At 38.5% G+C, this 15,795-nt stretch overlaps 2 protein-coding genes across 2 annotated transcripts; both read right to left on the bottom strand.

Annotated features, from left to right (window-relative positions):
- Positions 1-7,672: 7,672 nt before the first annotated feature.
- LOC132162445 (uncharacterized) lies at positions 7,673-8,467 on the bottom strand. The gene has a single exon (XM_059572684.1). The coding sequence runs from the start codon at positions 8,465-8,467 to the stop codon at positions 7,673-7,675; it is 795 nt and encodes a 264-aa protein (XP_059428667.1).
- An 838-nt stretch (positions 8,468-9,305) lies between these two features.
- LOC132162443 (uncharacterized) lies at positions 9,306-9,902 on the bottom strand. The gene has a single exon (XM_059572683.1). It carries the CDS (start codon positions 9,900-9,902, stop codon positions 9,306-9,308), a length of 597 nt encoding a protein of 198 aa, XP_059428666.1.
- Positions 9,903-15,795: the final 5,893 nt, after the last annotated feature.

Here is a 15,795-nt window from a genome sequence, read left to right as displayed (position 1 = left end):
AAAAATGGTCGGAACTCACTTTTGGCAATAGCTTAAAAATGAAGTTTTTGTCAAAGAAAATTTTTTTGACTTAAAAGATCTATTTCTCAAATACAATACCAAATATGCTCTTAGTATAGGCTTAAAAAATAAAAAATAAAAAATAAAAAATAAAAACTGTAATATTTATGTTGTAGTTTTTTAAGGGTATAGATTTAAATTCATTTTCTCTATTTTTCTAATAAAAAATAGAAAATTAAATTTAAACATATGAAAAAACTACTTGTGATGATTGCAAGAGCGTGAGCTAGTTACCAGTTGCAATGAGCAAAATGATTGCCACAAAAGCCAGCTTGAGTACAAATTTCTTCATATTCTTTTGATGGCGAACCAACAAGGATTCCTTCTCTTAAGGATATACAAATTACAAATACTTGGCGTAGGGGCTATATATTTATATGCATTAAGGGGAGACATCATTAAACAAGGTTTCCTAAAATATATATTTTAAAAAATCTCAGCAATTATTATCAAATTATGGTTGGAGTTTTTGTAATATAAGCATTTATCACTTTCAAGTACTGAAACATATTACAAATGAGACCCAATTCAAAAAAATAAATAATAATAAAGGTAATTTATAAATATTTAGTTGGTGATATGACGAAATTTTAATAATTTAATTTAAGTACAACTGTACATGCATGATTGGGACTATTTATATGCATTAACGAAGGCAACATTAAACAACGCATCAAGATTTTCACAAATCCCGACAGTTGTTATCAAATGAAATGATTGATATTTTTTTTGTCATATAAGCATTTACTATTTTTTTCAAATGAAAAAGATATGATAAATACAAAGTTAATTAGTATTTAGGAAAAAATATAAAAAAAGCCCCCCAAACTACCAGTCGTTTTCGATTTAGCCCTATGATGTTCCAAAAGTCATAAAGTAGCCCTCCAAACTACCAAACTTTTGCATTTTGGCCACTCCATTAGTCAAAACCGTCAGTTTGGATGGAAACTACAAAACGACGTCGTTTGGTTACGGGTAAGTTACTACAATACCCTTGTATGAATCTTTTTTTTTTTTTTTTTTTTAAACAATAAGTTAAACGGCGTCGTTTTGCTATAAGCTCATTAAGCTTGAATTGGGATTGCCGGAGAAGAGAACCACCGACAAAATGACAAACATGATATTTATTAATTGCTCGCAGAAAAATCAATGCAGAAGAAAGAAATCAAACGAGTCTCTCTCCACTTTCATCTTTTGATTTGCTCTCCATTTCTGGTTTTCCACCTGCAAGCTTGTGTTTTTGCTTATGAGAAAAGAAATCAAAGCAAGTCTCTCTCTTCTTTTCACGGTTTCACCTTCTGGGTTTCTCTCTTCATTTTTGGGTTTCTAGAAACCTTTTGAGTTTCTCTCTTCATTTTTGGGTTTCTGATGAAATTATATCGGTCATTCAAAACCGCATGTACTGATCATTGAATGAGAAAATCTTGGTATTTGACCAATTTTATTAGACAAAAATGATACTTGTAGTTCAATGTGTATTTCAAAATTTAAGCAAAAGGCCAGGAAGGCAGGAATCAACTATATGTTCGACCATTACAAAAAGCCAAACCAAAACAACCCATCAACTTATATTCCAATATCTCCCCTCCCCGGACGCTAGATTGAATCAACAAGGTCGTTAGGGGTGCCATGAGCAAAGAATTTCAACGGAAAACAGAGAGAGCAGAGGAAATACAGAGCAAAACCATTTGAGAAAATTTTAGTTTTTTCGTGGAAGACAATGACCCCTTAACAGATTTTATATAGGAGCAAATGGCAGTGACCCAGGCAGGTCTGGCCAGACACAGCCATGGGTCAATGACCCAGGCGGGGCACCTGGTGACCCACGGGTGGTTCTGGCCAAACCCGCCTGGGTCACCAGCGGTAGCTAAGGAGTTTACGGCAATGAAGAATAAAGGGATGATGAGCGATGATTTTAATCAGAGTGGACAAGGTAGAAGAAAGGTTTCCAGGGATGATTTTAACCCAGTGATGATTTCCGAAGATGAAGAAGAAAGGGAGAAGAAAGCTTTGGATCTCTAACAAGGGCATTTTCGTAACTTAACCTTAATAAAACGGCGTCGTTTCATGGTTTCCGTTCAGACTAACGGTTTTGACTAACAGAGTGGCCAAAATACAAAAGTTTGGTAGTTTGGGGGGCTAATTTATGACTTTTGGAATATCAGAGGGCTAAATCGAAAACGGCTGGTAGTTTGGGGGGCTTTTTTATATTTTTCCCTAGTATTTAATTGGTAATATGAAAAATTTTCAACCATTTAATTTGAGATCAACGATACGACCATAAGAGTACAAAGAAGCTAGGCTAGTGTGGTAGCTTGGTAAAATATAATATGGTAAAAAATAAAAATATACGTAGTAGATGAAAAGCACTTACAATAATGAGAATAAATGCATGTATACATAAATGCATGCATGTATACATAAGGAAAAGGGTCCTCTCCTTTTCCTATTTATAAATGTGTGCATGTATTTAATAAATGTATGAATACATATATGCATGCATGTATTTATAAATGCATGTATATATATGCATGTGCATGTATACATAGATGTATGTGTATGCATATATGTACATACATGCACATATGTACATACATGCGCATGCATGCATATATGTATATGCGTGTATGCATGGGTACATACATGTATGTAAGTGCGATGACTACATCATTTCATTGTTACATTCAATTTTATTCTATTTAGGACTAATTAAGAGAACAGGCCTACCTATTGGAAACCCTCAAACTAAGGCATATATATAATCGTTTTCTTTTATTTTATTTTTTTGACATATCTGCACAAGGATATCATCATATCTACCCATCTATTGTCCTTTCAATGCCTTTTTGGGTATCTTAATCAGGTTAGATGAAGTCGGAAAAATATATGAGGTGAAGATCCTCTTCTATAAAACACTCTCGCATTACTCACTCACAAAGTCAAATACGGAGTTTATAGATCATAGGCCCATTCATGCATTCATGCAAGTGTGATGACTACATCATCTCATTGAACGTTGCATTCAATTTTATTCCATTTAGGACTAATTAAGAGAACACACCTACATCATCTCATGGAAGCTTCAAATAACTTTTCTACAACAAAATATAGGATTTGATTTTCCAACAAGAAGAAGTCGGCATGAAGCCTATTTAAATTTAACATTTGCTAGTTAAATTAGAAAATTTTTTGTACTTGACATGACAAGACGATGATGGCTGTAGAGCTCACTACTTAACGTTGTACCTAGTTATTACGAGTCTAGTAGTATAAGTATTTTAAGATTAAAACACTTAGAGATAACAGTTAATAATGAGTGTCTGTAGTACTATTACTTTATTTTATTCTTTTAATTAGACATGTGAACTTAGCCTTGAAATGTCATTTCTTTCCAATGCATGTGTTTCCTGACTGGGCAAGACAGCATATTTATTGATAAGCTTCTTGCCTACTATTTTTTTTTTGACATGTCCGCCCAACAGAGGGAAGAAGATTTGAACTAGTGACCTTCGTTTCTTCTTGCCTACTGTGGAATTGCTTCTTTATGCCAAATGGGGTTTGGCAGAGCTTAATCCTAACAAGTGTCATTACAAATAAAAAATAAGGGAAAAATACATTTTACCCTCGTGAACTATCCACCCATTTGCACTTTGACCTCCAATGTTTAAAAAGTGACACTTGACCCCAACAAACTTCCAAATTGTTGCAATTCGACCCTTCTGATTTTTTTTTTCCCCAAAATGTCCCCATCCCAAGTTAAAAAAAATTAAAATTAAAAAAAAAAAATTAAAAATTAAAATTAAAATTAAAATTAAAAATTAAGGGGTGTTCGGTCTGGGGTGGCTTCCCAACTGGGGTGGCCGGCCACCCCTTAATTTTTAATTTTTTAAAACTTGGGATGGGGGCATTTTGGAAAAAAAAAAAAAAGTCAGAATCGTCGAATTGCAACAATTTGAAAGTTTTTTTTGGGGGGGGGGTCAAGTGTTACATTTTAAACATTAAAGGTCAAAATGCAAATTGATGGATAGTTCATAGGAGTAAAATGTATTTTCTCCCAAAAATAATTGGTTTGGAGAAAATTTTCTTCAACATACTTTAATAAATGCATTTTTACATATGTGTATGCATGTATACATATATGCATGTGTACGCATATATGCATACATGTATGTACATCCATATATGCATGTACATGTGTGCGTGTATGCATATGTGTATATGCATGTATGCATTATGTAAGTACGATAACTTTTTTTTTTTTTTTAAAGAATAATAGGACTTTTATTGCTTAAGCATTATTAGAGGAGGGAGTCTCCCTTAGGATAATCGCGTGAATACAATCAGGATACTCAAATTGCCAAGTCCTCTCTGTGCTCTCCCAAATAGCCAGTCGTGCAACCCCATGAGCCGCATAATTTGCAGACCTACGAACTGCCATAACCTTCCAACTGGGGAAAAGTTGTAGTAGAATTTGCATGTCTTCGATCAAGTGGCCAATACCACTCCTGCTAGAACCTCTGCCATTAATAGCGTCCACTACGAGCTTAGAGTCCCCTTCCAAGATGATATTCCTCAGTCCCAAATCCTTACCAAAATGTAGAGCTTGTCCTCCAGCCCACGCCTCCGCTGCTAAAGGGGATAGCCAACCCAATTTGATCAGACATCGAATGGCCAGCACCTTCCCATCCATGTTACGAACCACAGCCCCCATACCCACCACTCCTCACTTGGAACAAATCGCCGTGTCCCAATTTATTTTAGCAAAACCCTCTAGAGAAGCAGTCCAACTGGTCACCTCGGCCACAGCTCGGTTAGAAAATTTATTTTGGGAATTAGTTGCCATATATTCAGTGTGGGCCTCCATAGCTTGCTTTACTAGGGCGCTAGGATGGGCAAATTTGCCATCATGCACAAACTCATTTCGCCGCAACCAAACTCATCGTGCAATCCTAGCAAAGAGACCCAACTCCTCACCATCACACATCTGAGCCATTAGTTCTGCCACCTGCCTGAAAGTTGGGCCATACGGTACCAGTTTTTGAAATTTTTTCAAACTAGCTCCCCATACGTCCCGTGCCGAGGGACAGTCCCACAGGATATGATATCCAGTTTCTTTGTGTAGCCCACATATCGGGCACAACTCGTCATGAAGAACTCGCCGCTTTCTCAGATTGGCCTTGGTAGGGAGTATCTCCTTATAGGCTTTCCATAAGAAATGTTTCTCCACATCCGGACCCTGGACCTTCCAGATTGATCTCCATAACTCCACACGATTTCCCTTCATTGGAGCTACCTGCCTACCTAAGAAGCTCCATTTCCTTGGCCAAATGATACCTAGATTTCACTGTAAACAATCCATTGGCACTCCCCCACCAGATCACCCCATTAGGTCTATTAGTGTTGCTCAAAGGGACGAACAAAATAGCCTCAACTTCAGCCAAATTAAAGAGAACGTTTAGAAGACCTGTATTCCATCCATGCGTGTCTTTATCTATAAGTGCACTTACAGTTGTATTGGCATCCAACACACGAGGTGGGGTTTGAATAGAGAAGATTGACGGAACGGGGATCCATTTATCACCCCAAATCCATGTAGACTCTCCATTGCCAATCCGCCGATACAATCCTTCATTGAGGAGGTCACACGAGCCCAAAATACCCCTCCATGCGAAAGAGGGTTTAGAACCCAATTTGGCATCAAGAATTGTTCCATTTGCATAGTACTTCGCCCTCAAGATGGTGGCTACCAAGCTGTTGGGCATGTGCCATAATCGCCAATATTGTTTCGCGAGAAGGGCCTTGTTGAAGCATAAGAAATCCCGAAAGCCCAAACCCCCTCGGGCTTTTGACATACCTAATTTTTTCCAACTCACCTATGGAATTTTCGACTCTCCCCACCAAAATTGCTGCATGAGGGAATTAATTTTGTCACACAGAGTCTTAGGAAGCTTGAAGACGCTCATGCAATACGTCGGTATTGCTTGTACAACCGCCTTAAGCATAATCTCCCTACCTGCTTGTGAGAGGAGTTTTAGCTTCCAATCTTGGAGTTTCTTCCAAATTTTATCAATGATCCCTTTGAAAGCTTTTGTCCAAGATTTCCCCACCAAAGCCGGGAGGCCCAAATATGACTCATAACTCTACGAACTAGGGACGCCAGAAGCTACACTGATGTGTTGTCGATGTGCTAAAATGGTGTTCCGACTAAATAAATGGCCGTCTTTGAAGCATTCAACTTTTGCCCTGAAGCTGCTTCATACTTTCTAAGAATGGTAGAAAATTTTTCCCAATGTTCCCAATCAGCTCTATAGAAAAGCAAACAATCATCAGCAAAAAATAAATGGTTGATGCGGGGTCCCCTCTTGGAAATGGGAACCCTGGTCAACACACCATCCCTATCCGCCTTGTCAAGTAGGGAGCTCAAAGCCTCAGCACAAAGCAGAAACAAGTACGGGGACAAGGGGGTCTCCTTACCAAATACCTATGGTTGGGACAATCTTCCTCGTAAGGACGCCGTTAACCAACACTTCAAAGTTTGTCGTGGTTACACACTCTATAATCAATTTAACCCAATTGGGTGCAAACCCCATCTTTCCCATTAACGCCTCCAAAAAACCCCACTCCACCCGGTCATAAGCCATGCTCATATCAATTTTAACCGCCATATATCCCTTTTTTCCTCCCAATCTACATTGCATTGTATGGAGGGTCTCATAAGCAACTAAAATGTTATATGTAATTAACCGTCCCTTAATAAATGCACTTTGGTTTTGAGAGATAATATTCGGTAAAATCATTTTAAGCCGGTTTGCATGCACCTTTGAGATAATCTTATATAAGACATTGCACAGGCTAATGGGGCGAAAATTCAAAACACGTGAGGGATTTTTATTCTTGGGGATGAGTGCTATAAGAGTGGAATTCAAATCTCTGTCAATGACGGCATTATTGAGAGGAAAAAATGATAGCTTTGCAAACATCAGTTCCTACGACGTCCCAATGTTTTTGGAAAAAACCAACATTGTACCCATCTGGTCCTGGAGCTTTTAAAGGAGCCATTTGGAATAAGGCCTCCTTGATCTCAAAAAAGGCCTTCCTAGAGACTCCCTCATGTCTGCCGTCACCCTCCCCTCTAATGCCTCCAAGCAAACAGCAACCTCCCCCCCTCCACTAGACATGAAAAGGTTATCAAAATAAGCTGCAAATGTGTCACCCATCGTCTTTTGGGTATCCCATCTATCTCCCCTTTCATCGACAATCTAAGAGATTTTATTCACTTTTCTTTTATAATTAGCACATGCATGAAAATACTTCAAATTTTTATCTCCAAATGACAACTAATTTACTTTAGCTCATTGGCGCCACTTTAAATCATCTTGTTCCAATAATATTTTCAAAGTGTTTTTTGAGGTTTCATCCTGTCCCAGTTCTAGTGCACCTTCCTCCCCTACGCCATCGCTAATTTGTTGTAATGGTCCCTTAGAGTTTTACCTGGTAATCCCATCTCGGCATCTCTCCATTTAAGCAGTGCTTTGGTGCAGCATAGCATATTGCTTTGTAAGACAGCCCATGGGTTGACATTTTGCCCAGGTGGAATACTAGGCCATGCCTTCTATGTCTTTTGGATCAAAGTTCGGCAGCTGCCATCAAGCTCCCACCCAGCCTCATATTTGAATGTGTGCCGACCCTTATGCCTACCCCCAGAATTGTTTAATGTCAAAAGGAGAGGAAAATGGTCTGACCATACAGCAGCCCCAATCACTATTTTTGCATCATGAAAACTGTCACACCATCCCCGATTAGCAACCGCTCGATCAAGTCTCTCCTTCATAAAATCCTCAGCCTCTCTACAGTTACTCCATGTGTATTTCGGGCCCCTATATCCCAAATCTAAGAGTTCACAATCCTCCAACACCCGTTGGAAAGCTTCCATTAGACTTCTTTGACGTCCACTCCCACCAAATTTTTCATCAAGGCATATAATCTCATTGAAATCACCGATGCACATCCAAGGGCCCGGTTCCATCCTAGCAATGTATCGCAACAAACTCCATGACTCCACTCGCTTACTAGGATCCAGATGACCATAAAAACCGGTAAACTTCCATGGCGAGTCGGCTGAGGAAGGACAAACTTTTGCATTAATGTGCCATCGGCTATAGTTTTGAATTTCAATCCCCATATCGGCCAACCAAAGCAATGCCAAAACTCCGCTCCTTCCCACACAATCTACCACAACCATATAATCATATCCCAAATGAATTCTCACCATTTCCAAGCGGTCAGCACGTAATTTAGTTTCCATTAATAAAACTATCGTGGGTTTCTTTTCCTTCACCAAATGGTGAAGCTTCGAAACTGTCCAAGGGTTCCCAAGCCCCCGGCAATTCCAACTCAATATACTCATTGCTGTCAGCGGGGCCGTTGCACAGCCGCCGCCAATCTAGAACCATATTTATTTTCTTTTGAGGCCCCTCCAGTAGGCTTACTACTTTTTCCACCCGATGTCTGTCCCTTTTTTGCCAGCTCCTTTCCTCCTCCCGAAAACTCTCGCACTTTCTTTTTCCCGTGGGCCCCATCATATTCCCCATGAAATTGCACCCCAAACCCCACTTTTGTTTCCCGTATCCACATGGGGTCACTGGCCCTTCTTTTTTCACTAGTTTGCGTGTAATACTTGTTCTTCATGCACTGTTCCACCTCAGCTATCGTGAGAAAAGTCCCAGCACCCTGTGGGCCAATTCCCTTAACGTGGCTGTCGGTCCTGCTTTCTTCTTGATTGCCCTGCATGCCAATATTAGTGCCATGCATAGAAGCCTGCATGTGTCCCATGCTAAAACCAGTAGTTGTCGCCCTCTCATTTTGGGAAACATGAATTGGATTGTCAGTTTTTATTCCCTCATTATTTTTCCCGTGATTCTCTCGTGTCTGTGATATGTCTTTCCCTTCAAGACCCGCCATATTAATATTCAAATTCCTTGCAGTTTTCTCAGGAATATTAATTCCCCAATTTTTTACAAGATTTCGCCAGTTGCCTTAGTAACGGGTGATTTTTCATTGGGAAAACATTTATTGCTCCTTGATTCACTTTCCATAGGGGAGCCCATCCCATTCTCTACCACATCGAAAGCTGCTCTGCCCCATTCCTGCCCCTCCGGTGATGGGCGCTGCCGCTTTGGGGAGCTCCATTTGCTTTGTCCCAATCTTCCATTCTCCCCACCATATTCACGCCTTGGTTGATCGCGTCAATCTGCCTTATGGCCAAGTTTGCCTCCAAAAACTCGCTTCGGCGATGGTCCACGCAGTCGTGCCTTATACTCAACAGGAGCATTTTGCTTTCTCGAGCTAGTGTTTGCTGAGCAACTAGTCATCCCATGTTTGAGTACTCCACATCGGCAACAAAACTTTGGCAATCTTTCGTATTGAAAACCAACCAACGTTGAGGAGCCGTTGATTTTCAGCATCCTCCTTCTCACCAGGGGTTTATGTAGATCAATGGTAACCTTAACCCGTAAGAACGCACCCCATCCCATGCTTCCCTCATCCACATCTACCTCCTCAACCTGGCCCAGCGACGAGCCAATCTGTTGACCCACTACAAGGCTCATACATCCTAGAGGAAGGTTAAACATTCTAACCCAAAAAGACACTTTGTCGAACGTAAAATTTGCTGGAGACGTTAGACCATCATATTCCTCAACACCAAACAGATTCTCTTCAAAGACCCACGGTCTCCCCTCTAATACTCTTTTTTTGTCCCTATCGTTCACAAATTCCACCAAGAAAAGATTATCCCCTAACACCTTAAATGATGGTGTCTCGGTTGGCTTCCATCCTCGCATTAGGGTGGAGCAGATAAGTTCTTTGCTCACCAGGTGGTCGGCAATCAACTTTCCAACCACACATGTCTTCCCCTGTTTAGCACCTACCTCCCATGCCTAGTTCTGGATCTCCAACTCAGAATCCTCCACTTCTGATAGAGACAGACTTGCCCACATGCGAGACAGTTCACCTCCTAATCTGGCATGGAAAACCGTTCCTTCTACCCTAGGAATTACAAGATCCCAGAGAGAAAACTTTTTGAATAATCAAAGGTAAATCGTGATAAAATCGAGAATGCAATCCTGGTAAAACCTCCGTCCAACAAACCCCGGTTTCTCCCTAATGGCCTTGACAGACAACCGGTAGCGCCACCTCAAAGGCTACACCTCCCCATTGTCCCCATTAGATTCTGCGAAATCAGTGTTTTCATCGGCCGGCGGAGATCCGGCATGCACCCTTTTTTTTTAATTTTCTTTTTTATCTTCTCTTGCTCTATGTATGCATATATGAATGCATGTATGTACCTCTATATATGCATGTACATATGTGCATGCATGCATATATGTATATGTGTGCATGCATGGATACATGCATGTATGTAAGTGCAATGACTACATCATTTCATTGTCACATTCAATTTTATTCCATTTAGGAGTAATTAAGAGAACACACCTACCTATTTGAAGCCCTCCAACTAAGGTATATATATAATCGTTTTTTTTTTATTAATATCGTCATATCTACCCATCTACTGTCCTTTCAATGTCTTTCTCGGTATCTTAATGAGGTTAGGTGAAGTCGGAAAAATAAAAGAGATGAAGATCTTCTTCCATAAGACACTCTCACATTACTCATAACTACTCACAAAGTCAAGTATGGAGTGCATAGATCATAGGCCCATTCATGCATTCATGCAAGTGGGATGACTACATCATTTCATTGAATATAATGTTGCATTCAATTTTATTCCATTTAGGACTAATTAAGAGAACACACCTACATCATCTCATGGAAGCTTCAAATAACTCTTCCACAACAAATTATGGGATTTGATTTCCCAATAACAAGAAGTCTTGGTGAAGCCTATTTAAATTTAACATTTGCGAGTTAAATTAGAAAAATTTTTGTACTTAACATGACAGGACAATGATGGCTGTAGAGCTCACTACTTGATGTTGTTGCTAGTTATTACGAGTCAAGTAGTGTAAGTATTTTAAGATTAAAATACTTACAGATAATAGTTAATAATGAGTGTCTGTAGTACTATTACTTTATTTTATCATTTTAATCAGATGTGTGAACTCAACCTTGAAATGAACGCCATTTCTTTCCAACGCATGTGTTTCCTGACTGGGCAAGGCAGCATATTTATTGGTAAGCTTCTTGCCTACTATTGAATAGCTTCTTTATGCCAAATGGGCAAAAAGTTGGTAGAGCTTAATCCCAACAACTGTCATTACAAATAAAAATAATTGGTTTGGAGAAAATTTTCTTCAACCTATTTTAATAAATGCATGTATACATACATGCATGTGCATGCATATATACATACATGTATATACACCCATATATGCATGTACTTGTGTGCATGTATGCATATATGCATATGTGTATATTATGTAAGTGTGATAACTACATCATTTCATCGTTACATTTAATTTTATTCCATTTAAGACTAATTAAAAGGACACACCTACCCATCTAAGGCATATATATAATCGTTTTCTTTCATTAATATCATCACGCTAACCAATCTACTGTCCTTTCAATGCATTTTTGGGCATCTTAATGAGGGTAGGTGAAGTCAGAAAAATAAATGAAGTGAGGATCCTCTTCTATAAGGATCCGCCTTACATGCTGTAGTTTAAGCAACGGTCAAGATTGAATATTTCAAAATCTTTTTTCATTTTCTCTCTCTTATTAAAAGTTTTTTAAATTAAGTCAACTTTGATATTCAATCTTAACCGTTGCTTACATTACAGCATACATGTTGTTATTTTAATTACAGCATGTAAGCCAGATCCCTTCTATAAAAGACTAGCTTTAAGAGAATGAACCAATGTTGGCTCACCATAAAAAAGATATGACGAAATCTGTGAAAATGTAATGCGGATAATAGTAATATCCGCATCCGAAAAATGAGGATAATGGTTTTTGATATTCGCATTTGCATCCGCATTATGCAATTACTATCTGCATCTGCGCGGTTAATGCGGATATTATCCGCTATCCGCATTTGATGCAATGAGCGTTTTAGACCTTGAAGTTGTCATTCACTAATTATTGCTTCTAGTAAATACAAAAAGAATACATTATTTATACTTAAACACTATTATTCAGATTATACTTGCTAAACATTTTGCCAATAAATTTTTATCACATATATTATTTAATATTTACCTTCTAGTAAATCTATCATTCGTGACAAGGAAAAACATTTTAAAAAATAATAATATAATAAAGAAAGAACATATAAGGCAATTAAATCAAAACAAATCAAAAGAGTTTCCTAAAATTGGAATCCAACAATATTACAAATCCAGCAAATATAAGAAACATAAATTAAAAAATATTATATATATATATATATATATATATCCGCATCCGTATACCCTAAAAACGCTATTTGCATCCACATTTGCGATTATTTGTTTTTGCTATCTGCATCTGCATTTGCATCTACTTATGCGGATAACGGATTGTGGATAAGTGCAGATAGTGGATGCAGGCAGTTATTATCCACCCGCACTTTCACCTCTACTCATTGCAACTGGTAACTAGCTCACCCTTCTGCAATCCTCACAATCTTATTTTACTTGCAAATTTAACGCTCGGATTTGGATTTCGTGCTATAAAAAGAATTCCAGTATAGGTGCAGCATTTTTTTTAAGTATTCATATTTAATAGATAAAGTTTTCTTTCAAACTAGGTTGGAGGAATTTTGTCCAACCTACTCTATAAAAATGACATGTGTCCATTTTTTTAATAACATGTGAGATGCACATGTGTTTTTAATAAAATTTATTCCAACTTTGTCTCTTCTATTAAAAAAACATGTACATCTCACATGTTCATAGACACATATCACTTTTATAGAGTAGGTTGAAGAAAATTTCTTCAACCCAGTTTGGAGGAAAACTTTGTCCGTATTTAATTTTAACTTTTTCATGAGAAAGAGAACAAAATTTTTAATCTAAACCTTTAAAAAACTATAGCATAGGTTGGTTTCTACGGCACCTAATTGAAAAAAAAAAAAAAAAAAAAAAAAAGGTAGGATTGTGAGTTTGAAATATATTAACAATTAAAATAGTTTATGCAAGTTTACCACTGGGAGTTGAGGCAAGAATGCCAAGAACAGTACCCTTCAGTTGCAAAGGTAATGATGACTATGAAGGCAAATTTAATGCATCTTGTGCTCTTTGTCATTGTGAAAGCCATCATTGCGATTATGGAAACAGCCAAGGAATTTTTACGAAAGGATCCGCATGAAGATTTTGGGCTCATTTTTCACTGGTCTAATAAACGTCTCAAAATAATAATAATAATAATAATAAATCTATTATAATAATTAGGAGAAACTTCATAAAGCCCTCTTGAACTTTCAGCTGTTTTGACAAGTACCCCATGAATTTTCAAAACTCTCATTTAGGCCCCCTAAACTTTGGTTTGCTCTTACTTTGGACCCTTTTAACGTTAAAGTCAAACAATTTGACTTTTTATACCCATTTTACCCTCTCCCAAAACTACTTCGTTTTGTGTCCTAAAACTACAACATCTACCCAGCCCAAAACGACGTCATTTTAGGCATTAATTTTTTATTTTTTATTTTTAAAAAAGAAAAGAAAAGAAATTTTTTTTATTTTTATTTTTTAAAAGGGAAAGGAAATCCCTTGGCAATGTAATGTTGAGAATACTCAAATGGGTGCCGAGCCACCCCTCTACCCGGAGTGCTCAACATTTCTCCCAGGGCTGGGGTGGTGCACCCCCCCACAAAAAAAAAAGAAGGGTCTTTTGGGGTGGCCGGGCCACCAAGGGACCTGGGGTGGGAGTGCCACTGAGTTGGGGTGGTCCTGCCCTGCTACATCCCCTTTTAGGTGGTCTAGCCACCCCATGGCCAGGCTGCCCAAACCACCCCAGACGCCAGCTGAGTCACTCAATTGCTTTTGTTTTTTTTTTTTTTTTTAATATTTTGCTTTTGCTTTTATTTTTATTTTTATATATATTATATTATATTATGCTCAAAACGACGTCGTTTTGGGTTAGATGGTGATGTAGTTTTAGAGTCCAAAACGACGTAATTTTAGTTGAGGCTAAAATTGGTATAAAAAGTCAAATTATTTGACTTTAACGTTAAAAGGGTCCAAAGTGAGAGCAAACCAAAGTTCAGGAGGCATAAGTGAGAGTTTTGAAAATTTAGGGAGTACTTGTCAAAATGGCTAGAAGTTCAGGGGGGCTTTTGAAGTTTACCCTAATAATTATGTATTAGCAAGCTCGGTTAATAAAAGCTCTTGGAATCATACAATAAACGTGGGTCTTTTTTTTTTTTTTTAATCATGTATTGAAAAATAGAAAACAAGATGGGTTCACAAGATTCAAAATTTACATCAGTCTCCCGACTTCTTGCCGTGATCTCTGACCTCCCACCTCGATCTTTGACCTCCAGCTACGACCTCTGCTCTCCAACTCCAATCTCGGTCACCGGAATCAATCACTAGGTAGTCACACTTCTAGTGGCAAAATTCAAGCAACAAATCACCATCAAATTTTGGGTAAACCAGTTATTTTGCTTACATAGTTGCTCAATAAATCTTGACATGCATGCTAGTCACTTGCAATAGTCAAATAGTGATGCCTTAAATTATTATTGCTCATTACCAAACCTGTTGAATTAAATTGGATTATAATCTAAGCAACATAGCTTCCATACATTCTTTTGGTCTATTTTGAGCTTCTACAGGAATACATGGGTCCATAAGACCTAACTCTGCCACCGAAGCAATAAACAGTTGAGCCAAAGTTGTTCTTACCTATTAAAAGGCACCAAGTCTCAAGACCACTTGGCTTTCGGCATATTTTGCATTCAACCTTTGAGGTGAAAGGATTCTTAAGTTCAATTCTCTTAACGAGACAAGTGGACCCTCCACAAGGGGTCTCTCATTAAGACAAGGAAGCTCCTGCATCCACGGGACCACGGGGCATCGAGACCTAAATAAGCATTTTCAATTATCATAAATGTGTTTTCTAATATGGGCAAGTTCTACTAACAGGTTTAAGGTGTTTCCATCTTGTTTTCTTGTGTGCATGTCTTCTATGATTGTAGATGAGAAAAGTGCTATGAACCCCCATGTTCCTTTCCTAGTCTCTGGACAAAGACCATAGTCCTAGTCAAGGGGTTCTGACCCTTTGGTGCACGGACTTGGATTGAAGACCGAGACCCTAGTCGAGAGGTTCCAGACTCTTGGTGCACGGGCTCGAAGAAGAAGACCAACATGGGGGGTCGCAGAGCCCCCGGGCTCCCATCCCTACGCACCTCATAGACTTAGCCCCTTGGAATCCGGGACTCGCCAAGAGACCGTGTCAAGGGCTAGGGTCCTTTATTGGGGCATGGAAACCTTCTTTGGCATAAGACTGTCAAAAGACATACCCTTATCAAAGGAGTAATGCTACAAGTCTTCTTAGAATCCTCCTAGAGTCATTCCAAATGTAATGTGGCTTTTAAAATCACCGTTGAATTTGAGATGTGATTTATTGACTTTTGATCTATTGGTGATTTTAAAAGCCACATTACATTTGGAATGACTCTAGGAAGACTTATAGCATTACTCTTGTCAAAGAGGTGGATGAGAGGTCTACGAGCCCCTTTCCTTGATCTTGAGATTGGGCAAACCTACTCCGTGTCCCCACCAAGATTCA

The sequence above is a fragment of the Corylus avellana genome, chromosome ca9 (assembly GCF_901000735.1).
Source record: "Corylus avellana chromosome ca9, CavTom2PMs-1.0".
In the NCBI taxonomy this organism is placed as follows: Eukaryota; Viridiplantae; Streptophyta; class Magnoliopsida; order Fagales; family Betulaceae; genus Corylus; species Corylus avellana.
This window is presented reverse-complemented; position numbering and strand designations above follow the sequence as displayed.

Excerpts from the sequence above, each read along its gene's own strand:
- LOC132162445 (XM_059572684.1), bottom strand. The coding sequence starts at position 8,467 with ATGAGTATATTGAGTTGGAATTGCCGGGGGCTTGGGAACCCTTGGACA.
- LOC132162443 (XM_059572683.1), bottom strand. The coding sequence starts at position 9,902 with ATGCGAGGATGGAAGCCAACCGAGACACCATCATTTAAGGTGTTAGGG.